Source organism: Eulemur rufifrons, chromosome 7 (assembly GCF_041146395.1).
Source record: "Eulemur rufifrons isolate Redbay chromosome 7, OSU_ERuf_1, whole genome shotgun sequence".
NCBI lineage: Eukaryota > Metazoa > Chordata > Mammalia > Primates > Lemuridae > Eulemur > Eulemur rufifrons.
In genome coordinates this window covers 68,461,795-68,487,314 of record NC_090989.1, presented here as the reverse complement: position 1 = coordinate 68,487,314, position 25,520 = coordinate 68,461,795, and the positions used below count along the sequence as shown (strand labels likewise).

Sequence of the window (25,520 nt, the reverse complement as noted above, 5' to 3'; positions counted from 1 at the left end):
TTTCCTCTCCAGAGCTGCTGGTCCAATGGGCCTGCCCAGGGTGGGGAAAGTGGACAAACAGAGCTGTCAGGGACAGAATGAGGCACAGCCTCCCGAGTAGGCAGGGAGTCCCAAAGTCCAGACACCACACTGTATTCTTACATACAGTGTCCAAGAAGCACTGCCTGTGTTTGTCTTGCATTTCTCTGTTGGCTGATTTAGTTTCAGGGTCATGGCTAGGATGTGCCTGATATAAAGACGCTTCTCCTGCAGGGGAAAGGCACTGACACCTACACACAATTAATGGAGAATTTAAAGATAATTTATATCTAGTTTTGGACATGCTAGGCTGGTGCATACAGATGCATGCACACTCACACACACACCAGGTCTACAAGCCCCGTCCTGGCTCAGCCCTACTTTGATGAGTTAGCAAAACCCCAGGATGAGAGAGGTCAGTCCCAGACAGTATGAAAATTCACAGTGGATAGTTAACTCTTTCTTGTTTCCGTCCTTTCAGGAACTTCACACTTATGTTACTGTAGAACCTGACAGGGCTTCAAAGGACGTCTCCAACTGCTGCCTCAGCTGGGCTGATTGTTCTTCCACTCCCGCACATGTGCGGTGGTTCCTCCTACAGTTGGCTGCTGACATTCCTAGATCTCAAAGTGCACAAGGTTAAAAATGGAAGTTTGGGGGTAAAGTCTGACAGAGCCTTCTCCAACTCTGAAGTGCAATCCCACTGGGTGAAGGTGCAATGTCTCTGACTCCTAGAGATGCTCTTATCTGCTGGAACGGCTCACTTATCTTCTCTCTTCACAATTCAGTTTAGGGTCCTGGAAGTCAGGGAAAGGGAGAAACACCTTTGAGAGGCAGTGGGGAGAGGAGAGGAGAGAAAATTTGGCATCCATTCTACCATGGGCTCTGTGGCCCTTGATACCTGGCTGCTAGCTGCCCTCTGTGAGAGTCTGGAGGGCACCCACATCCCCTTCCTCTGTCTACATTCCAGGACCACCTTCCACTCAGAATAAGCTTTAACACTAGGTGTTTTTTTTTTTTTTTTTCCCCTCTTGAACAAAAGCTACATCTGGCTTCTGGCCTGGCTTCCAACCAGTGTGTTGGGTGCAGGGGCTTATGCTAATCTGCTCATCAGGATGGTGTTAAGCAAACATTTTATGAAGAAGAAAATCTATTCGGTTGGTCCAAAAGTAATTGCAGTTTTAGCATTGTTGACATTTGCCATTTGATACTGAAATACATTCTTAAATAAATGTGGTTATGTTATACATTATTTTAATGCGCCTTTCTCACTTCATTTTTTTTTTTTTGCTAATGACTAATTACTTGTTGATTATTTTATATTTATTTTAGACTATGGAAATGATGTTAGACAAAAAGCAAATTAGAGCGATTTTCTTATTTGAGTTCAAAATGGGTTGGAAAGCAGCAGAGACAACTTGCGACATCAACAATGCCAATGAACGTACAGTGCTGTGGTGGTTCAAGAGGTTTTGCAAAGGAGACGAGAGCCTTGAAGATGAGGAGCACAGTGGTCAGCCATTGGAAGTTGACAACGGCCAATTGAGAGCTATTATTGAAGCTGATCCTCTTACAACTACGTGCCAAGTTGCTGAAGAAGTCAACCTTGACTATTCTATGGTTGTTTGGCATTTGAAGCAAATTGGGGAGGTAAAAAAGCTTGATAAGTGGGTGCTTCATGAGCTGACCGAAAATCAAAAAAAATCATCATTTTGAAGTGTCATCTTCTCTTATTATGTGCAACAACGAACCATTTCTCGATTAGATTGTGACATGTGATGAAAAGTGGATTCTATATGACAACCAGCAATGACCAGCTCAGTGGTTGGACTGAGAAGCTCCAAAGCACTTCCCAAAGCCAGAATTGACCAAGAAAAGGTCATGGGCACTGTTGGGGGGTCTGCTGCCGGTCTGATCCACTACAGCTTTCTGAATCCCGGTGAAACCACTACATTTGAGAAGTATGCTCAGCAGATGGAAGAGATGCACCAAAAACTGCAACCCCTGCAGCCAGCATTGGTCAACAGAAAGGGCCCAATTCTTCTCCATGACGATGCTCAACCACACATCGCACAACCAACACTTCAAAAGTTCAACAAATTGGGCTACGAAGTCTTGCCTCATCCACCATATTCACCTGACCTCTCGCCAACTGACTACCACTTCTTCAAGCATCTCGACAACTTTTTGCAGGGAAAATGCTTCCACAACCAGCAGGATGCAGAAAATGCTTTCCAAGAGTTCATGGAATCCCGAAGCATGGATTTTTACACTACAGGAATAAACAAGCTTATTTCTTGTTGGCAAAAATATGTTGATTGTATTGGTTCCTATTTTGATTAATAAAGATGTGTGTAAGCCTAGTTACAATGATTTAAAATTCACAGTCTGAAACTGCAATTACTTTTGCACCAACCTATTATCTCTTACTTTGTGTGTACATTCTTGAATATCATCCTAGAATGAAGAAGCTGTATTATTGTTCATAATCCTGCTTACAGAAAGGGAAACCCATCTTCAGAACAGGTGTCCTTCACTTTGGTGTTTGGAGCTTAGGTGTTTGGAGAGCATTTCTTGTAGACATAATGTCCAGCAATGTGGTTCAGGAGACTGAGATATGACAACCCGTTGCAATACATGATCCTTTACTAAGAAACAACTGGGACAATTGGAGAGCTCTGAGTGGGTCTGAAGATTAGATAGTAGTAATGCATCAATGTTAATTTCCTGATTTTGATGGTTGTAGTCTTTTTTTTTTTTTTTTTTTTTTTTGGTGAGATGGGGTCTCGCTATCTTGTCCAGGCTGATCTTGAACTCCTGGCCTCAAGCAATACTCCTGCATCAGCCTCCCAAAGTGCTAGGATTACAGGCATGAGCCACTGTAACTCGACTGGTTGTAGTCTTTTAAAGTAGGAGAATGTCCTTGTTTTCAGGAAATACATGAAAGCATCGGGCTGATGGGCTTAGCAATCTACTGTTGACTCTCTATATCCGTGGGTTCCATGCATGCAAATTCAACCAACTGTGGATCAAAAATATTTGGGCAAAAAACAATAAAAAATAATACAATTTTTAAAAATACAGTGTAACAAATATTTGCATAGCATTTACATGGTATTAGGTATAAGTAATCTGGAGATGATTTAAAGTATACAGGAGGATGTGTATAGGTTATATGCAAATACTACACCATTTTATATCAGGGACTTGAGCATCCTCAGATTTTGGTAACTGCAGAGGGGGTTGGAGGTGGTCCTGAAACCAATCCCCTGAGGATACTGAGGGACAAATATACTCCCAAATGGTTTAGAAAAAAAACTTCTTTGTACTATACTTGCAACTTTTCTGTAAGCTTGAGATTGTTTCAAATTTTTAAATTTTGGGGGGGGGGGATGTCAGGCCCTGTTCTCAGGAAAATTGCAGGGATAAAGAACTATTAAAAATCACAGTTTTTGCTAAAATATTTTAACTCTGTTTCATGGGTAAAAACCTTCAAGTGATTGTATAATTTAAATATATAATTCAGTGCCTCCCTCTGTTCCTGTATCACCCCCTATTACTCTGTTATAGCAAGTGGCACTTTATTTAGTAATGATTAGTTTAGTCTACTGTGCCCAGCCAAATCTGTTCATTCTTTAGGGCAAGACCTGGGTTTTATGCATTTTTGTATCTCTAGCCCCTAGCAAAGAAGGCATAATAAAATATTTGTTGAATCAAATTACACAGAATCTTCTGTGCTTCTCACTGGACTGCAGTGGATAGGATAAGAGAAACATAGTTGAAGAAATCATAAAAGGTGAGGGAAAGTCCACTTCTTAGGGGTTTAATTTCTTGTGGTGAAACAGCATGGAGAAAAGAACGCTGTCTGTCCCTCAGAAACGTTGGACTTGAGTTCAGGTTAGTCTGTGGATGTGTGACCCCAGCTGGCGGCAGGGCCAGTGCTGCTGCCAAGGAGCAGCTGACAGGGGCATGGTGAGGCAGCACTGAGCTGGTGCAGGGTGTGCACCTGGGCCTGTGGCTTCTACACAGACCTGTCTGTTGCCTAGTGCCAGGAGGAAGGCTCAGCAAACCAGCCAGATCAAAAGGGTCTTATTTACAAGTAAAGAAATGTGAACACTACGGGGATAGCCATAAAGAGCCATTGAAAGATTTCAAGCAGAGTAGTGACAAATGAAAACCACTTTGGCGGCAGTGTGAATGGTAGACTGCGAAGGTGAGGCTGGGGGGTAGTTTATTGGAGTCAGGGAGACCAATCCAGACGATACTATCAAAAAAGTACTTTGTGTTGGGTGCAGTGACTCATGCCTGTGATGCCAGCACTTTGGGAGGCTGAAGCAGGAGGACTGCTTGAGGCCAGGAGTCGGAGATTGCAGTGGCTTATGATGTAGTCAGTCTCCACTGGAACTTGCAAAGGTGTACTTTCATAGAAACTACCCCTTTTGCATCTCATAGAAGTAAGTTTTGGAGCTTGTTAACCCAACCAATAGGTTGATTGTTACCAAAGAAGCCTCGATGAATATTGGGGGATGTACTTTTCTTAGTTTTTGAAGCTAGCAGAGGCCAAGATACCAACCTTCTAAAACAGAAGCAGGAACTGGTGCTTATAAGCAGGGAATGCTCCTTAAGTCTGCTGTTTTTTGACTTTTGCTCTGGAGCAGGTGTGGGGGAGGTGCAGCAAGCTGGCTGGGGGAATTGCAGGTTGGCAGTTACAGATTAGAACAGGGTTCTGCAAGCTTTTTCTCAAACGGTCACATAATATTTTATTTTATTTTTTTAATGTTCATACTACCCAAAGTAAACCACATAATATTTTAGGCTTTGAGGGTTAGGGTCTCTGTTGCACCACTCAATTAGGCCTATATAGCTTAAAAGCAACCAAAGACAATCTGTAAATGAGCATGATTGTGTTCCAGTAAAACCTTATTTATGGATACTAAGGTTTTAATAATTTTCAAGTGTCACAAATTATTCTTCTTTTCATTTTTTAAATCATTTAAAAACATAAAACCTGTTCTTAGGTCACAGCTATACAAAAACAGGAGGAGGCCAGGCATAGCAGCTCACGCCTGTAATCCTAGCACTTTGGGAGGTTGAGGCAGGAGGATCGCTTGAGGCCAGGAGTTCCACAGCAGCCTGAGCAAAAGCAAGACCCCGTCTTTACTAAAAATAGAAAAATTAACCGGGCATGGTGGCCCAGTTCCTGTAGTTCGGGCTGCTTGAGAGGCTCAGGCAGGAGGATCGCTTGAGCCAGAGTTTGAGGATGCAGTGAGCTAATGATGACGCCGCTGCACTCTAGCCCCGGCGACAGAGTGAGGCCTTGTCTCAAAAAACAAAAACCAAAACCAGAAGGAAGGCTGGATACGGGTAAAGGGCCAGTTTGAAAACCCTTTGATTAGAGTCAGGGCCCTTCCGCTCACCAGCTGAGTACCCTTGGTCAAGTCACCTAACCTCTAGGAGCGCCAGGTCCCGTGAATATTTCCTAAGGTTGTGGCTTGGTTAATAACAGCTAAGGCGTGTTAAACCGTTTTGCAAACCGTACAGACATACACTTAACCTCGCTCGAGGTTCCAGCCACTCAACCTCGGCCCGGTCCGCTCCGCAGCGGGTGCGCAGGCGCGCGTTAGGGCTGGCCTCCTTGCGGCGCGCGCGGTCGTCACGTGAGGGCCAGGGGCGGCCCTGTTGCCCTGGGGACGGTTTCCCAGCTCTGTGCCACAGCTTCACCCGCCGGGCCCTCATCGCGAGATAACGCCCAGGCCAAGAAGCCCTGGCCATGGCCACGTCTGCCGGCGTCTCCCTTTTTGCGGGCACATCTGTCTCTACTGGCAACGAGGTGCCTGAGACTGAGAAGAACTTAGGAGAGCCCGACAACACTTACATTCTGCGGCCCGTTTTCCAGCAAAGGCGGGTAGCGGACTGGATGTGGTGGGGCAACCTCGAGAGCCTGGTCGGGCGGGCAACGCTCGCCTGGGAGCCCGGACGCGGGGAAGGAGCGCGTGCGGGACGGGCTGGGGCCGCAGGGGGAGGGTCGGCCCTGAGGGGCGGGCCGGAGCGGGACGGGCTGGGGCCGCAGGGGCAGGGTCGGCCCCGAGGGGCGGGCCGGAGCGGCCAGAGGGACGGCGGTGCTCCCTCGTCCCGACTCCTTTCCGGCTGCAGAGGGTAGCAGAGGAGCGGACCTGCTGTTGGGCGCCGTAGGCTGACGCGGGGAGAATGCCTGGCTCTGGGAAACCTAGGTTGTGCGCACAGGGGAAAGGAGGTAGACGGAATAGGGAGCCAGAAAACAAGCGACTTGCATCGAATGCCATTTAGCCATGATTCGAGGATTACCGTGTGCACACGTGTGCCACAATGTGCATACTCCTGGCAGGGGACTTGTATGTAAGCAAAGTCCTACCCAGGTAGTATCCTGAGGCCTCTAGACTGCCACTCCGATTCCTTGCTGGAATTAAGACATCACTAACTTTGTCTTCACAAGAAAAAAAGATTTCCCAGGTCCCCCCTTTGTTGTTTGAAACCAGAATGCTGAATGTGATGCTTGGCAAGCCCTGGAAACCAGGAACTTTGGTTATGTTGTGAAAAATTTCATACAGGAGTTTTCCTGTGGGTAAAATGGACACAGAAGAAGGTGTGTTCAGTTATCTTGGTAAAAGGTTCTAAATGCACAGAATGCCCTTCAGCCGTGTTTCTGTTATAAAACAATGCAGAATAAGATTAACAACAAATTTATGTAGGAATAATCTTGTGAGGTTACGTGTGATTTGTTTGAACAAAACTTTAACATTTTACTGAGGATTGAAAAGGCTTAAAAGAGTCAAATATATTTGTTAATAGGAAGACCATATTTTGAACAGATTAAAACTTGGAAATTTGGCAATAATTCTAAAGTTAAACTGTAAGAATAAGTGGGCAAGAGGGCAAAGAAAATACTATTAAAAAGTAATGAGAAGGGGGGAAAGTTATGAGGGGCCATTAGTACTACCAAATAAATATTTAAACACATTACAAGCTCAAAACTAGAAACATTCTGGTAACCTGGTACATGATAGACAAATCAACTGATAGAATACACAGCTCAGAAGAGGAACTGAGTGTTGTAATATATGGTAAGTTCAACCAAAATGCTAATGGTATTGTTAGGGTGGTGAAATTAGAGACTTTTTTCCTTGTCTGTATCTAAACCAACTCAATAATCCATTACTTAAAAAAATTTTATTGAGTGTCTATTATGTGCTGAGCATTGTTATAGGAAATAGGGATATAACAGTGAACACAACATGCAAAAATTCCTACCCTCATGGAGCTTACTTCTGGCAGGGTTAAAGGACAACTGAACAAGAGAAATACATGAGTGAAGTATATGGTGTATAAGATAGTATAATAACAAGTGCCAGGAAGGGCGTTATGAAGTGATGTGGTAGGAGGGTGTTTTAGAGTCTATGCCTAAGGAAGGTGACTTCTGAATAAAGACAAAGAAATAAGGGAGCTAGCCAAGCCTATATAGGAAAGGAAGAATTGAAATTCAGGCAGAGATAACAGCAAGTGCAGAGGCACTAAGGTTTGCATGCTTGGTGTGGTCAAAGACTAGGGAAAGCCAGTGTGGTCTGAGTGTAGAACTAGGGGGAAAACAAAACAAGATCTGAGAGTTTGGCAATGTAGATCATATGGGATTTTACCAGTCACAGTGAGGATGCTGGCCTTCACTCTGAGTGGGGTGGGATATATTTGGGGTATTTGGAATAGAGTGTCATGATTGGACATATATTTGAACAGGATTAGTCTAGTTGCTGGGTGAGAACAGGATGTAGGAGCATAGGCAGACAGAGGCTTGTCAGGCCCTTGTAATCCAGCCAAGAGGTAATGGTAGCTTGGAGCAAGATGGTCGTGGTAGGGTGGTGAGAGTGATTAAATTTTATATTATTTTGAAGGTAGAAGAGATAAGATTTGCTCATGAATGGATGTGAGCTGCGAGAGAGAGGCAACAAAACTGACACCAAGGTTTTTGGCTTGAGCTACTGGAAGAGTGGAGTTAGCATTGACTGTGATGGGGAAGACTGTAGGAGGACCTAGTTTGGAGGAGAGGAGAATATCAGAAACTCAGTGTTGGATGCATTAAATTTGAGTTTCCTGTTAAATATCCACATGGAATATATTTGTAAAAGTAATAGTGTATAACTACTTACCTTACTCTCCATTCCTGCCAAACTACATCTGCAGAGCATACTTTGTGCTTTTCCTACCCTGTTCTCTTCGTCTCTCTGTCTCTCGTTTTTGTTAATAATGTTATACAGGCTGGGTGCAGTGGCTCATGCCTGTAATCTGATCTGAAGTTCAGGAGAGGTCCAGGCTGTACATATAAATTTGGAATATGACTGACCTCCTTAATTTGTTTATATCATTTTTATAATAAAAATATGAAAAAGAAGGATTAAATGCTACTAATGAAAAAAAGCTGGGGGAAGTTCATGTGTGAAAGTAAGTTGGGGTTTTGGAGTTACCAATGAGATGTTCTAAAACTGTTTCATTTAGGTTCAGACCGTCTGTTGTTAAAGAGTGTATCCATGCTGTGCTCAAGGAGGAACTGGCAAATGCCGAATATTCTCCAGAAGAAATGCCTCAGCTCACAAAACGTCTATCGGAAAACATTAAAGATAAATTAAAAGGTAATCATGGTGATAACTGGAAATGACTTATTCCCTTCAAACACTTAGATTTACCCACTTGTCCCCTACCTTCTCTTTAAACAAGGAACTTAAGCTGTGGATTTTATTAAAGACAAATTTCTCTTCAATTACTAGTCTTCTATAATTATTTGGTGACTTTTACTCACATAAGTTTTTTGCAGATGGTAGGAAAGAGTAAGGATGTGATATAAAACATTGTAGGGAACCACTGTCCAAGAAATTCGACTATTCAGAAAGGTCAGAAGTACAGGGGTTCCTTCCCCCATAATTCTTGGTTGTTTTTTCCACCAACCTATCAGTTCCTTGCAGTACTCTCACATTCTGTCCTCAGTCCACCTCTCCAGCTGAATCCTTAACTACTCACCTTATTCAACTCCATTCCTGCCAAACTACATCTGCAGAGCATACTTTGTGCTTTTCCTACCCTGTTCTCTTCGTCTCTCTGTCTCTCATTTTTGTTAATAATGTTATACAGGCTGGGTGCAGTGGCTCATACCTGTAATCCCAGAGCTTTGGGAGGCCAAGGTAGGATGATGGCTTGAGGCCAGGAGTTGGAAACCAGCCTGGGCAACATAGTGAGACCTCGTCTCTACAAAAAACAAAAAAAATTAGCTGGGCGTGCCCCCAGCTACTCAGGAGGATCACTTGAGCCCAAGAGTTCAAGGCTGCAGTGAGCTATGATCGTGCCGCTGTACTCCAGCCTGGGCCACAGAGCAAGACCCTGTATCTAGAAAAAGAAAAACAACTATATCATCTGAAAAGTTCTTTATTTCTATCTTCCCTTTTTAAAAGATACTAGTTTTTGGAGGGAAGGAATGTCTTTGTAAAAGTAATACATGCTTATTGTTATAAATCTGGAAATATATAAAAGTATACATAAAATTTAATTATCTAAAATTATATCATACAAAGGTAGTTACTGTTTAATATTTTGGTATATTTTCTTTTTGTTTGGAATTTGTTTTAATTTTTAAAAATTAAATAATATCAAAAAGTATAAAGAAGAAAATAGCAATTATATGTATTTCTATCACCCAGAATTAACTGTTAGTATATTAGCATTTTAATATTTAGACTTTTTGATGAAAATTCACTGTTAAAATTATCATAAAAAAGATATAAACTCATTATAAAAATTTAAACACTATGGAAAAATAAAATTATTTTAAATGGGAAAACCACCCCAAAAGCTATTACCCACAAATAATCATTAATATTAGATGACTATCATAGCAAACCTCTTTTCTGTGTGTGTGCGTATAAATAATAATAATGGGATACTATAGACCTATTTCTTTTTTTTTTTTTTTTTTTGTTGAGACAGAGTCTCACTTTGTTGCCCAGGCTAGAGTGAGTGCCGTGGCGTCAGCTTAGCTCACAGCAACCTCAAACTCCTGGGCTTAAGCGATCCTACTGCCTCAGCCTCCCGAGTAGCTGGGACTACAGGCATGCGCCACTATGCCCGGCTAATTTTTTCTATATAGATTTTTAGGTGTCCATATAATGTCTTTCTATTTTTAGTAGAGACGGGGTCTCGCTCAGGCTGGTCTCGAACTCCTGACCTTGAGCAATCCACCCGCCTCGGCCTCCCAGAGTGCTAGGATTACAAGACCTATTTCTGTTAGTCATATTACATTCATTTGATACTTAAGGGATTGCTGCCCACTATTTAGTGCTGTTACCATATTGTTTCCATTGCTGAGTTCTTTATTTTGGTTCAGCCCTTATATGATGAGATTTTGTTACAAGTTTCTTTTAGGAAGGACTCGTAAATGCTGTATTCCCTGGGTTTGTTCATGTTTGAGAATGTATGCCTTTTGCTGTTAAGGTAGACTATACTTTTGATGACTATAATATTTTTTTTTTTTTTTTTTTTGAGACAGAGTCTCTCTCTGTTGCCCAGGCTAGAGTGAGTGCCGTGGCATCAGCCTAGCTCACAGCAACCTCAAACTCCTGAGCTCAAGGGATCCTCCTGTCTCAGCCTCCCGAGTGGCTGGGACTACAGGCATGCGCCACTATGCCCGGCTAATTTTTTCTATATATATTTTTAGCTGTCCATATAATTTCTTTCTATTTTTAGTAGAGATGGGGTCTCGCTCTTGCTCAGGCTGGTCTCGAACTCCTGAGCTCAAACGATCCGCCCACCTCGGCCTCCCAGAGTGCTAGGATTACAGGCGTGAGCCACCGCGCCCGGCCTGACTATAATATTTTTGAGGTAATAATTTATTTTCTTGAATCTTGCGTACTTTGCTTCATTTTCTTATGGCACTGAATGTTAACTGTGGAGAAATCTGATGTTCTCTGCTGAAAGAATCCTAACTTTAACCCTATATGTTCAGTAGCTTTTCTAGGGTCTGGCATGGTATTCAGCATTTTATAGCTTTCAATCTGTAGATTTTTTTCCTCCATATCAGGGAAATTTTCTTATATCTCTGACTACATGTCCTCTTCCATTTGTTAGATTCTTTTCTTCAGGGCACCAAATATTGTTATATTGAATCATCTATTAGTATCTATTAGCTTTTCTCTGCCATAATTCCTTCCTTATTGACTTTTTTTTTTTTTTTTTTGATAGAGTCTCACTCTGTTGCCCGGGCTAGAGTGCTGTGGCGTCAGCCTAGCTCACAGCAACCTCAAGCTCTTGGGCTCAAGGGATCCTCCTGTCTCAGCCTCCCAAGTAGCTGGGACTACAGGTGTCTGCCACCAAGCCCAGCTAATTTTTTCTATTTTTAGTTACCTGGCTGATTCTTTCTATTTTTTTAGTAGAGACAGGGGTCTTGCTTTTGCTGAGGCTGGTCTTGAACTCCTGACCTCAAGCTATCCTCCCACCTTGGCCTCCCAGAGTGCTAGGATTATAGGCATGAGCCACCACACCCAGCCCCTTATTGACATTTACTTGTGACTTTAAGCCAGTAGTTCACTTTTCATTTGTGTCCTGTCTCTTGCCATTTTGATTTTATTAGTTATGCAGTGATATTGTGTGGGTATTCATTATGTTTCCTAAGGCTGTAATCATCCTTGTCATCTCTTTCTATTGCTTTATAACTTGATTGAATTCTTATTTTATTGAATTTATAAGCTTATATTGTTTTGTATCATGAATCAATTGTGAGGAATTGCTCGTTTCCTTGATTTGTATTATTTCTTAGGTTGAATTTTTTTTCTTTTACATAGTATGTTTCTTTCTTTCTTGTTATTCTTTTGTTTGTTTTTGCTATTGCTTCTTTGCATGTTTCCATTCAACTTCTTTTCATCTTGCTCTGCTCATTTATCATAATTGCTCTGATATGGTGTGGGTGATTTTTTTTTTTTAAGTGTTCCTCCCACAGTATCTGATATTATTTTATTTTTCCCTCAGGGCTGGGTATTTAATGTTCTAGCCACATTTCTTTTTTTCTTTTTTTTGGAGACAGAGTCTCACTCTGTTGCCTGGGCTAGAGTGAGTGCCGTGGCGTCAGCCTAGCTCACAGCAACCTCAAACTCCTGGGCTTAAGCAATCCTACTGCTTCAGCCTCCCGAGTAGCTGGGACTACAGGCATGCGCCACCATGCCCGGCTAATTTTTTTGTATATATATATTTTAGTTGTCCATATAATTTCTTTCTATTTTTAGTAGAGACGGGGTTTCACTCTTGCTCAGGCTGGTCTCCAACTCCTGACCTCGAGCGATCCACCCGCCTCGGCCTCCCAGAGTGCTAGGATTACAGGCGTGAGCCACCGCGCCCAGCTGCCACATTTCTATAGTATTAGGGATTAATTAAAGGAGGAAGCTCATCTGAGCTGAGTACAATGTTTTTTAAAAATAACTTGGATTGTTGGATGGCAAGTGAAATAAAATTGAAAATAATAACTTGGTCACCTGGTAGTGGTGTTCCAAAAAAAAAAAAATCACTAGGACTCTTTCTTCTAAGATTTTGTTTAATATCCTGAAGTAGAGTACATATTCTACACAGGAGGTTACCTATAGCCTTCGGATTGTTTGCCCAATTTACTGTATAATCCTGGAACCTTTACTTTCATCAAGGAAAATTGGTTCGGTTTCAACTTTGCCCATTTCACTTTCTTTTCTTTTTTTTTTTTTTTACTTTTTCCACTATTTTTTTATTCCCTGATCAGAAAAGTAGGAAGATAAAGATGTCTATTCATCTTTCTTCTTTCCAGATTTGGTGTTAGTGAGCATTTTCAGGATTTTGCTGCCTTAGCAGTATGGCTTCTGGGGCAAGCAGCTGAATTGTGCTGGGTCACCTCAGTATACTCTGGAATCTTATGTTTTTTTTTTCTTTTCTACCTTACTGAACAGCTTACACTTTCCTAAAGATCCCATGCTCTCATGCTTTTGCACATGCTATTCCCTATTTATGAAATGGAAAGACATATTTGACCTGGTAAATTCTCACTTGTTCTTGAAGACACAGCTCATTTATCTATCACATCCTCCAAGAAGTCTTTTCCCATCATTGCTTATCACTTCTCAAACAAAGGGAGGAGCCCCCAGCTCTGTGCCCCTGATGTACCTTGTCCATGCCACTCCTTGAATAAATATATTGCATTTTCATTTCATTTTTCTGTTTGTCTTTGAGTTCTTTACTACTATGAGTTCTTTAAGACAGGAAGAGTATCTTATTTATCTCTGCATCTTGAGGCCCCTAGCTCAGTACCTTACTTAGAGTAGGGGAAAAAGGAAGGAAGCTAAGGTTTATTGAGAGACTACCATGTATCAGCATTGTTCTAGATGTTTTATGTTTTACTATATCTTATCTAACCTACAACAAGCCCAGGAGGTAGATAATGATATTCGCATTTAACAGATGAGGGAGACTTTAACTGAAAAGTTAAATAACTTGCCTAAATTTATATAGTAGGTAAGTTTACAGTTAGAATCTGTCTTCATCTCTCTCTGACTCCCAAGCTTACAGTCATACTCATTAAGTACTTGTGGATTGAATACTTACGTCCATTTCTGGGCAAATTTGCCCTTAATAGGTAATGTTACTACATGTTTGCTTATGGATAACTTTCTTATTTTTTCTTTCTAGAAATGGGATTTGACCGATATAAAATGGTGGTGCAAGTAGTGATTGGAGAACAAAGAGGTGAAGGAGTATTGTGAGTAGTTGGTTTTTCCTTCCTGTTTTTATTCAGCTGTGTTTCCAATGAGATATTTGTCCTCTTGACAGTTCAGTAAGGCGTGTCTTTGCAAGAGTGAGAGGAGAGGACAGTATACCAAAATCCAGCTGTGAACTGAAGAGATCCTGGTACTGAATAGTAAGGTTAACAGTCTGGTGAGCTCCTTAGAATAACTCATTTTTCATAGTCTCTGTAGGCTAATAAGTCTTTTAGGGTTTATGTATATATACTTCCATAGACAAATGTGGGATTATGTATGTATGTTTCTTCCTGATTCTCGTTGCCCAGGTTTTGGTCCTTTCACTCTCCTCAATCAATTTCTTTAGAGTTGTTTGAGACTTCCTTATTAGCAAATCTAATAGCCCTTTCTTAGCTCTTGTTCTTGGCCTTGGCATCTGTTTCTTAAAATTCATTGTTTTTTTTGGCCCTGATGTCAGTTATCTAACTTGTTTTTCTGACTGCTTACTGTCTTTCATTCACTGGCTTCTCTTTCTCCCCTGCATCCCTAGCTGTGAGCTTTCTTTAAGGCTGGGTTCTTGTTCTTCTGCTCTTCTCGGTACTTTTTCAATGAGTTCATTTATTCCCATGACCTTGAACTATCATTCCTGTATTGGTGAGTTCAAAATCTGTCTTTCCTGTTTTTTCTGATGCCCAAGTGTTGATCCTCCACCTCCCTTTGTAAACAGTGCCTAGTACAGTATTTTGTAAGAAAGTACTGAAGTATTTGTTGAATGAATTTAAAAAATACCTGGTAGATATTATCAAGAATTTTCACTATAGAATGTTATATCTGGAAGGCATTATAAATATTTCCTAGTGTTCAATTCCCTTATTTTATAGATGACACTTCTGAGGTTTAGCATGATTTGCCCAAAATTATATACCTGGCTGATGTCAGGGTCACTAATAGAGCCCAGTCTCCTGACTCCTAGCACAGTATTCTTTACCACAGTGCCCTCTACCACTTGGCCAAAAGGCTTTAGGAGATTGCTTCACCACAAAGAGACTTAGAAATAAATACTTTATTATTTTGTCATCTTGAATTCAACATGTTCTAGAAGAGTTTCTGATTTCTTTTCCCTCTCCATCCTTAAGTCAGTTTATCATTTTAATTTCCCTATCTCTCACAAAATTACCAAGGTTCCATTGACTCAGGCTTAAATCCTTGGAGTCATCTTTTATCTTATTTAGTCATTTCTCTCTCTCATTGCCTACACTGCAGTCTGGCTGCTGGGATTACTTAGCAGCCCCTTAGCAGCACTTCCTGACTCTGATCTCTCTTTTCTACAGTTCATTTTATGTACCAGGCAAATCTTTCTGAGATACACCTCTCTTTCTTTCCATAAACTCAACAGAGTTTATTTTAAACCCTGTCAAATATAAATTCCTTAAACTGGTTATGATTGGCTTTTTAAAAGTGATCAGGCCAGACTCTAAAGTATGGCGTAAAAGGGCCTCCCCTCCCCTGCTATAAAAACTTTTATCATCTAAAATTTCAAATATATGCAAAAGTGCATGTACTAAACAACTCCTATACTTCTATTACTTAGCTTCAATAGTTATCAATACATATTGATGTTATTTTTTTTATACCCCCCACTTATTCTCCTTGCCCCCACCAGATTATTTTGAAATTCTAGTCATCATCCATTTCATCTGTGAATACAACAGTATTTATCTCTAAAAGATAATACCACTTTTTAACATAATAAAATATCATTATCACCTCTAAAATATTGTCAGTCCTTTTTTTATTTTTAATTTTTTTAGAGACAGGGTCTCCCTCTGTTGCCTGGGCTAGAGTGCCATAGCATCAGCCTAGCTCACAGCAACCTCAAACTCCTGGGCTCAAGTGATCCTCTTGCCTTAGCCTTCCAAGTAGCTGGGACTACAGGCACATGCCACCACACCCGGCTAATTTTTCTATTTTTTTGTAGAGACAGGTCTTGCTCTTGCTTAGGCTGGTCTCAAACTCTGGCCTCAAGCCATCCTTCCACCTTGGCCTCCCAGAGTGTTAAGATTACAGGCGTGAGCCACCGCAGCTGGCCTCTTATGCTCTTTTTTGAATTTTTCTTTTTCCTCTCTCTGCTTCAATTTGTATATTTTTCTATTTAAGGTCCTGTACCTTAAACCCATCTGATGAGTTCTTAATTTCCGTTATTATATTTTTCAGTTTTAGAATTTCCATTTAATTATTTTTTGTAGATTTTAATTCTCTAGTGAAGATTTTTTTTTTTTTTTTATATATATATATTTTTTCAATTTAGTTTTACAGAATCAAAGAGTCTAACAGTATATCTTGTTAGATACAGTATGTCCTCATAATGTATACATTATTTCTTGTACAATGATATGAAATAATATGGGAAATATTCATGATAAATTATTAAGTGAACAGTGCAAGTTAAAAACAATAGTTTCATATTTTTTTCCCCACCCCCCCTTTCCCGAGTCAGCACCTTCAAGTGTTACCACTCCCCAAACGGTGTGGAATGCACTCGTCGTGTAGGCATACCCCCATCCCCTCCCCCACCTCCCACCTCAGTCTGATGTCCAATTGGTGTCATTCCCAGATTTGTATTTAGGTGATGATCAGGGAAACCAATTTTCTGGTGAGTACATGTGATGCTTGTTTTTCCATTCTTGGGATACTTCACTTGTGAAGATTTTTATCCTTTCATCTATGCTTCTATTTTTCCTCTCTTCTCTCTTTTTACATTTTTGTCATAGTATTTATTATAAAGTCATTGGCTGCTTTCTGTAGTGTCTGTATCATGTATGAGTCTGTTTTCATTGATTTTTTTTTCCTTGATAATCATTTATATGGCTCTATCTCTTGGTATGCCTAGTTGTTTTTTTTTTTTTCCTTTTTGTTTCTCTTTTAGTCCCTATGCACAGATAGAGGTATGCCTAGTTTGAATCCTGGACATTGTGTTAAAAAAATTATAGACCTCCAGCTGATATTATTTTCTTCCACAAAGGGTTTAACTCTCTCTTCTGCTGTACAGGTAGAGTATGGGCTGCTTACCTTAATCCAGTCAGGTACTGAGCTGAATTGGGATTGGGTTGCAGTTTTTATAAGGCTCTATCTTAAGTTCACCCTTCTTTCTTTTTCTTTTTGCCCCCAGTTCCAGAATGCACACCTTCTTTCTTAATTGTAGCCTTCCAAGTCTTTCAAACAAGAACCTTGAGTGTTCATTGGCCCTCCACCCCCAACAGGTACTGACTTTTAGTCCTTGTCTCCTTACCATAAAACTTTGTCCTTCATTTCATAAGCTTTTTCCTTAGTGTATTAGTTTCCTGTTGCTACTGTAACAAATTATCACAAGCCCAGTGCTTAAAACAGCACAAATATATTATTTTATAGTTCTAAAGATCAGAAATCCAAAATGGGTTTCATTGAACTAAAATCAAGGTGTCATCAGGGCTGCATTTCTTCTGGAGACTCTAAGAGAAAATCCATTCCCTTGCCTGTTCCAGCTAGAGGCTGCCTGTATTCCTTAGTTCATAAACCCTTCCTCCATTTTCAAATCCATCATCATATAGCATCTTCAGATCTCTCTCTCTGACTTTCCCGCCTCCCTCTTTCTTTTGTAAGGACCCTTGTGATTACATTGGGCCCACCTGAATAATCCAGGATAATGTCCCTATCTCAAGATCCTTAACTTAAGCAAACATCTGCAAAGCCCTTTTTGTCATGTAATGTAACATATTCGCAGGGGATTAGGACATAGACATATTTGGGGGGCCATTATATTACCCAGCACACTTACCTTTTTAGGTTCCTGCCTGTAGTTTCAGAATTCAGCACGTTTTGAAAAGAAAACCTACCATCTGACACGCTCATTGCTACTGTCTCCTTTTTTACAAGGATCTTATTCCCTCCAGACTCCAAATTTATCTCCCTAGCCCTGTTAATATTGCCCCAGCAATCCTGCTGGTTTCTTTCCCCTCAATAATTGGTCCTGTACCTGAGCAAAGCCCAGATTCGCAGCCTCTATCCCTGTGTCCAGAATTGGCAAATGCCCTAGGGAACAATCTGCTGCAAAATATCAGCTTACCTACTGGAGTTCCCCTTTCTGGAATTTTGGCTCCTCTAGGCCTGTTTGCTTTAGTAGCTCTCTGATTCATTTTATCCAGGTTTTCTTATTGATCTTGGTGGGAGCATTAGCCTGCCACAAACTGTTCTATCATTGCTTCTTGCCTTTTGGCTAAGATCAATTGTATATCACTTCTATCATACCTCTTCTATTAATAAGTTGTTTTGACACACCTTTGTGTATATGTGTGTGTGTAATGTGTATTTTATTTATATATATATAATAGGTATTTTCTATATGTGTAATATATATTTTATATATATACACACACGTAGCATTATTCCTGGCGTGGCCCAGGTTTTTGGGAGAGAGAGCGCCGAATCCTAACCACTAGACCACCAGGGAAGATTGGCCCAGGTTTTTGGAATGATCCAGATGTCCCACCTCTATCTTGTACATTTCCATCCATGGACCTGGAATTGTCCATTTCTCTAAGGAGCCCTGGTTCCTTTCATTGGGAAATGGTATAAAGAGACCACAATTTGAAGGTTAAGGATTGTGTTTTAGGCATCTTTGTATCATTTCCACCTAGTATTTTTCCTGATATATAATGGATACTCAACAGATGTTTGTTAAATACATTTTTATATTTGTGTCTTCACTTGGTTCTATTCAGTTTAAGTACCACTTCCTTCATAAAGTCTTTGGCTTTTTTCCTCTCTAAATTCTCTGTAGCACTTCTATGGATTTAATTCAAATATTGCATAAGTTGGATATGTAGACTAGATAGACTTTACAATCTCTTTTAATCCCAATAATTTATAAATGAGCACCAAGTGTACATTATCTTATTCTTTTGAAATGTGTTAATTTTGTTACGTAATTAAATTGGGAATTGTTTGAGAATATGGCCAGATTTTAATCTTTCTAGGCATATGGTGATTGCTAAATAAATACATGTTGATTGACCAATTAAGTAGGTTAATTTTACTTCATATTGTTATTGCTGCAGTTTGGAAATAGATGGAACTTTTTTGATTTAAGAATATGTAAAATACTAGCATGAGGGGAACTCTTCTAAGTAAAACTTAAACAAAAATAATGTTCAAAAATGAACCAATGTAGGCTGGGTGTGGTGGCTCACACCTGTAATCCTAGCACTCTGGGAGGCCGAGGTGGGAGGATCGCTCGAGGTCAGGAGTTTGAGACCAGCCTGAGCAAGAGCTAGACCCCCGTCTCTACTAAAAAATAGAAAGAAATGATTTGGACAGCTAAAAATATTTATAGAAAAAATTAGCTGGGCATGGTGGCACATGTCTGTAGTCCCAGCTACTCGGAAGGCTGAGGCAGAAGGATTGCTTGAGCCCAGGAGTTTGAGGTTGCTGTGAGCTAGGCTGATGCCACGGCACTCCAGCCCGGGCAACAGAGTGAGAGTCTGTCTCAAAAAAAAAAAAAAAAAAAAAAAAAGAACCAATATAATATGGTATGTCTTTCTCTGCAAGCGTGGGTTCTAAACTGCCTAGGTTCAAAGCCAAGCTTTGTCACTTACTAGTTGTGATACTTACTAGGCTGCTCGATTGTTTTTAGTCACTTCCTCCATAAATCACTATGTTCTAAAACCCAATCCTGATAATCTTTATTAAAGTAACAATTCATAACTAAAATTGGGCACTTTACTCAATTTCTCTGACGCTCAGTTTCCACATTTATTAAATGGGTATAATAGCAGTACCTACCTTTTAGGATTTAAGTGAGTTAATAAATATAAAAGCACCTAGATTAGTGCCTGGCACAAAGTAAGCACTCAATAAATGTTAATGATCATGTCCATGTGTTTAATAAAAATGTAAAACATTTGTAATTTCTTTTTCTTTTTTGTAGAGACGAGATCTCCTTATGTTGCCCAGGCTGGTCTTGAACTCCTGGTCTCAAGCAGTGCTCCCAATTTGGCTTCCCAAAGTATGGCAATTACAGGCATGAGCCATGGCGCTTGGCCTCTTTATTTTTTTTTTTTTTTGAGACAGAGTCTCGCTTTGTTGCCCGGGCTAGAGTGAGTGCCGTGGCGTCAGCCTAGCTCACAGCAACCTCAAACTCCTGGGCTTAAGCAATCCTCCTACCTCAGCCTCCCAAGTAGCTGGGACTACAGGCATGCGCCACCATGCCCAGCTAATTTTTTCTATATATATTTTTAGTTTTCCATATAATTTCTTTCTATTTTTAGTAGAGATGGGGTCTCGCTCTTGCTCAGGCTGGTCTTGAACTCCTGACCTCGAGTGATCCAGCCCTGCCCCCTTTTTCTTTTTTTTAAAGAAATGAGGTCTTGCTACGTTGCACAGGCTGGAGTACAGTGGCTCTTCACAGGTGCAATTATAGTGCACTACAGCCTCAAACTCTTGGGCTCAAGCTATCCTCCTGCCTCAGCCTTCCGAGTGGCTGGGACTACAAGTTTGAGCCACCATGCCCAGCTTGTAAAATATTTCTTTAATAGTTTAATGGCTACATAGAATTTTTTTGTCAGGAAATATCATAATTTTATTTACCAATCTCATCCTAGTACACATTTAAATTGTTTTTACTTTTTAATTGACTTTTATTTTGAAATTGTTAATATTTTCTTCTTAAGAATTGGAGAGAAGAGAATGGCCAATTTGAGAATTTAGAGGTAGCATAGCATCCTGTAAAGATAATACTGGATTTAGAATTAGTTAGAAGACTGAATTCTAGTTCAGAATTTGCTCCTTTCTTTTCTGGGAATCTATAAAATTATCGGGCTGGACTAAATAATTTGTTGGGCCCTTTCTACCCTTTCCTCCTCCTCCTAATATTGTACAGGAATTGAGCTCATTAAAAGTCACACACAAATATCTTAGCTGAAATAATCTATTCAGAGTTTCCCACCCAGAGTACCAAAGACTTCAAGGTATTGATCCCTGTAGCTGTCAGGCAGCCAGTCAGGATATGAGGCTGCTAGAGCCCCTAGCTGGTCACCTGTAGCTACAAGAAGCTTCATCTGACTCTAGTCTCTCCAATTTTACCCAGTTACTCTGCTGTACCAATATGATTTTCTCTGTGTGCCAACCTGTGAAAAGGTTTGGAAGCACAGATCTATAGGAACGTATTGAGGAAATCTTTTGCTCATGGTATATATGTAGTTCAGATCCTTGTTATATTGTTGATAATTCTTCGTTCTTTGACTTTTTAGCATGGCTGCTCGATGTTTCTGGGATGCTGACACTGACAACTACACTCACGATGTTTTCATGAATGTAAGTCTATTTGGAAACCTTTTTATCTTTCCTAAGGACATGTGGGCATTCCAAATCAAATTACTTTTTTTTTTTTTTTTTTTTTTTTGAGACAGAGTCTCGCTTTGTTGCCCAGGCTAGAGTGCCGTGGCGTCAGCCTAGCTCACAGCAACCTCAAACTTCTGAGCTTAAGCAATCCTACTGCCTCAGCCTCCCGAGTAGCTGGGACTACAGGCATGCGCCACCATGCCCGGCTAATTTTTTCTATATATATTTTAGTTGGCCAGATAATTTCTTTCTATTTTTAGTAGAGACAGGGTCTCGCTCTTGCTCAGGCTGGTCTCGAACTCCTGACCTTGAGCGATCCACCCGCCTCGGCCTCCCAGAGTGCTAGGATTACAGGCGTGAGCCACCGCGCCCGGCCTCCAAATCAAATTACTTAATATTTATTAAGATGTAAGAACACTTTAGTTTTTTGACATTTGTCTTAGACTTCTTTTGGATGAGATGATTTTACTGTTAAGTTTTTGTTACTAAAGCAGAAATCTAGTGTGCTGCTTATAGGCAAGGAGACTTGTATGTTTGCAGATGATATAAGTCTTCACAGGTTTGAATTTGGGAATAGTGTATTATTTATTTACCATTATTATTTAAAAATTATTTTTAGTCACCTCATCCATAAGTCACTATGTTGTAAAACCCAATCCTGATAATCCTTATTAAAGTAATAATTAATAACTAAAGTTTTTAATTACTTGTTCATTTGAATAAATCGTATTTTGCTAAGCTGAAAAGGAATTTGGATGGTGGGGATTCCATGAGCAAAGGTGATTTTTCTTTTGGTAATAAAATTAATTACTTTATTCTAAAGCCATTTCTCAAAACTAAATGAAAGTAAAGAATAATCTTTAAGAAGAGGTTACTTACATTTAAACATTGGTAAGTCACTGGCACAAATTTTTTCTATATTTTAATCACAAGTTGTTATTTTATACTTGCTCCAGAAATAATCCCATCTTCTATTCATATACTCCCAGGTTATGGATTAGTAGAATCAGAGTTAAAGTAGAATAGAGTGGAACAGAAACTGGATTGAGGCCAGGCACAGTGGTTCATGCTTGTAATCCTAGCACTCTGGGAGGCTGAGGTGGGAGGATTGCTTGAGCTCAGGAATTTGAGACTAGCTTGAGCAAGAGCGAAACCCCATCTTTACTAATTTAAAAATAGTAATAATAATAAAGAAACTGGATTGAGTAAATTAGGAAAGAGGGGTTCCATTTTTGGCTCTGTCACTTTCTAATTGAATGACTTTAGGTAAATCATTGGATTTTTCTCACATTGTATCAGTAACATTAGGAAGCTCTAGTAGATTTCCCCCAAAACTGGCTGTGGCTGCCTAAGAGTAATTTGGGGAACTTGTTTAAATTACAGATGCTGGGGCCTTACTCAAGTATATCCTGATCAAAGAATGGATCAGTGAATCTGAATTTTTAAAAAGTTCCCCACATGATCCTGTTGAATGCCAAGGTTTGAAGCTGCTTTTGTAGATGATTTTAAGGTACCTCTTAGCTCTGCAATACTATGGTCCTACCAAAGTTTCATTTTATGCTCAGCTACTCTAGCATCAGGGGCTGGGCAGTGGGAAGTACTATGTGAATCTTCAGTTGTCAGCTCTCTTTGGGGGAAGCTGAGGTGATGATTTTTTTTGCTTCTTGGAGTTAAAAATGCAGCTTTTCCTGAGTATGGTATAATTTGTTCATTCCGCAAATAGTTCTGAGCTCCTGTTATGTGCCACCTTATGTACCCGAGGGGCTAGGGATAAAATGATGAGTAAGACAGGCATGGTTTCTGCTTGTAGAGAGCTTATAATTCAATGGGGGCCAGTCATACGCAAATGAATAAATTTAATGTAATTAAAAACTTTGTCAGTTATTACTTTAATAAGGATTATCAGGTTTGGGTTTTAGAACACAGGATTAGTGGAGGAAGCAGCTAGAAATCACTTTTGAGAGCCTGGTTTAGGTTGCTGACTTATTCTACTGTATCTTTTGTCCAGGTTGTTGAGTTAGGTTTTTATTTAAGTTTCATTTTTAGAGCTTAAAGCACTTTGTTTATTTGGGAGAAGATCCCGGGAAGCACTAGTACAGGCTGAGGAACCAGGAGAGGAGGGAAATGCATGTGCTATTGAGGAGATAATTGCTGTGGATAACTGGGGCTCGGTCCTGCTGGAGAACTCTAGGTAGAACAGTGCCACTCAAAGTAGGGGCCCCAGGCTAGTACCAGTCTGTGACCTATTTGTTACAGCTCCATGATGAGATAAGTACATACACTGAGTACTTATAGCAATTTGACAAAGTAATTTTATGTCCCTCAATATTATAAAAAGTTTGGGCTGTATTTTGTATGTTCCTTTTTTTTTTTTCATTTTGAGTTATTTTTGTTATATTTTACAAAAATATTCCATGGGGAACTGGAAATTAAAACAAAAACAGGTCCTTCACCACAAATAGCACTGTTTTAGATCACAGCTCAGTGTTATCCACCCAAGGAGCCAGGGAGCTGGGCTAAACCAAAGCATTTTGCTTTTGGTTAATAATCAGGTACTTGAATTCAAATTGTTTTTCTTCCATCATTACCAGGCTGGAGGTGAGGCTGGTGGTTAAGGAGTTGTTGAGGCAGGTGCAATGCCTGTAATAAGTACCTAAGAAATGTTTTAACAAGTTTAACTGGGCTCTGGAAAGCATTTTGAGATTCTGAGCTAAAATATACAAATAAATTTTATTAATTAAGAATAAACACTCAGAGACCATTTCCCTTATTCAGAATTTATGACAAGGTGCTATTGTTCCTATTATCAGTGATAAAGTTTAGTTTAATATAGCTTAGATTATAATATAGTTTCTTGGGTTGGGTAATGCATTTACTCCCAGAAACGCAAAATGTTTCATATTTTATTTCTCTGATAAATCAGGAAATGTGGGAATAATTATTTTATGCATATGCATTACCTAAAGTTCGCTAGGTCACATTTTATTTCTACATTCAGAAAATCTAATTCTTTACCTATCCTAACCTTTTAGCAAGCAATTTTGTAATTACTCTCAGGCAAGCAACTTTATAGCTATACTCTGGAAATCCTTATTCTTGAAGAAGGAAAAAGTCTTCATAATTGAAAATTGGCAAAGACTTGGGATGGTGTGCTCCCCTCATTCCCCTATTAGTACTAACATTCTGGATTTTGTGTGTGTGTGTATGTGTGTGTTCTGTTTTATTTTTTAGGACAGTTTATTCTGTGTTGTAGCAGCATTCGGCTGTTTCTACTATTGAATTTTTTTGAAAAGCTGGGAAAAGATCTGACCATGAAGAAATCTGAACTTTTTTATATTGTTAAATGTCTTAACAAAATAAAGATAAGTTGGCAGTTTGGCAACTGAATCTATTGTGTTTTAGGCCTTTATATATACATATATATTTTATTTTTAAAATTATTACAGGTACATAATTGTTTATAACTTTAGGCCTTATATTTTTAATGTTTTGATTTTGTTGTATGTTCTCATTACATTTGAAAAATAGAGAAGAAAAGCAGGAAAAAATCTGTTTCAATTGTTCAAACATAATCAATTGTAAATATTTTGGTGTATTTTCTATCAATGTTTTTTTTGAGACAGAGTCTGTTGCCCTGGGAGAGAGTGCAGTGGCATCATCATAGCTCACTGCAACCTCAAACTCCCAGTGTTTTTTTTTATTTGCCAGGTTTTAAAAAAATCATGTATGCAATTTTGTACCCTGATTTTTCACTTTCTCATGTTATGAGCTGTTTTTGTGTCATTTTATTTGCATTATGATTTTCAGAAGCATAATTTAATAGCTACATTTATTCCATTAGATTTTTTTTTTTTTTTTTTTTTTTTTTTTTTTGAGACAGAGTCTCACTCTGTTGCCCAGGCTAGAGTGAGTGCCGTGGCGTCAGCCTAGCTCACAGCAACCTCCAACTCCTGGGCTCAAGCGATCCTCCTGTCTCAGCCTCCCGAGTAGCTGGGACTACAGGCATGCGCCACCATGCCTGGCTAATTTTTTTCTATATATATTTTTAGCTGTCCATATAATTTCTTTCTATTTTTAGTAGAGATGGGGTCTCGCTCTTGCTCAGGCTGGTCTCGAACTCCTGAGCTCAAACGATCCGCCCACCTCGGCCTCCCAGAGTGCTAGGATTACAGGCGTGAGCCACCACGCCCGGCCTATTCCATTAGATTTTACCATTGTTATTTTAGCCATTTCCTTATTGAGGGACTGCTTATTTCTAATTTTTCACTATTATAAAAATACAGAGATGAATTTATTTGTGCATAAAGCTTTTTCCTATGTTTTGAATTGTTGCCTTTCTCTCTCTCAGTGTTTTTGCTAAGCAGT

At 39.8% G+C, this 25,520-nt stretch overlaps 1 protein-coding gene across 2 annotated transcripts; it reads left to right on the top strand.

The window, feature by feature from the left end:
- The first annotated feature begins 5,705 nt into the window (after window positions 1-5,705).
- DYNLT2B (dynein light chain Tctex-type 2B) lies at window positions 5,706-24,542 on the top strand. Of its 2 annotated transcripts, none has more exons than XM_069472732.1 (5): window positions 5,706-5,919; window positions 8,542-8,675; window positions 13,732-13,801; window positions 21,065-21,128; window positions 24,392-24,542. In XM_069472732.1, exons 1-5 carry the CDS (start codon window positions 5,789-5,791, stop codon window positions 24,539-24,541), a joined length of 549 nt encoding a protein of 182 aa, XP_069328833.1. In that variant the 5' UTR covers window positions 5,706-5,788; the 3' UTR covers window position 24,542. The 2 variants fall into 2 exon arrangements, with proteins under 2 accessions (XP_069328833.1, XP_069328834.1); XM_069472733.1 differs by having other exon boundaries at window positions 24,387-24,542.
- The last annotated feature ends 978 nt before the right edge of the window (window positions 24,543-25,520 follow it).

Coding starts and splice junctions, on each gene's coding strand:
- DYNLT2B (XM_069472732.1), top strand. CDS start 5,789: ATGGCCACGTCTGCCGGCGTCTCCCTTTTTGCGGGCACATCTGTCTCT. Junction 5,920..8,541: donor CGGCCCGTTTTCCAGCAAAG/GCGGGTAGCGGA, acceptor TGTTTCATTTAG/GTTCAGACCGTCTGTTGTTA. Junction 21,129..24,391: donor CTCACGATGTTTTCATGAAT/GTAAGTCTATTT, acceptor TTTTTAGGACAG/TTTATTCTGTGTTGTAGCAG.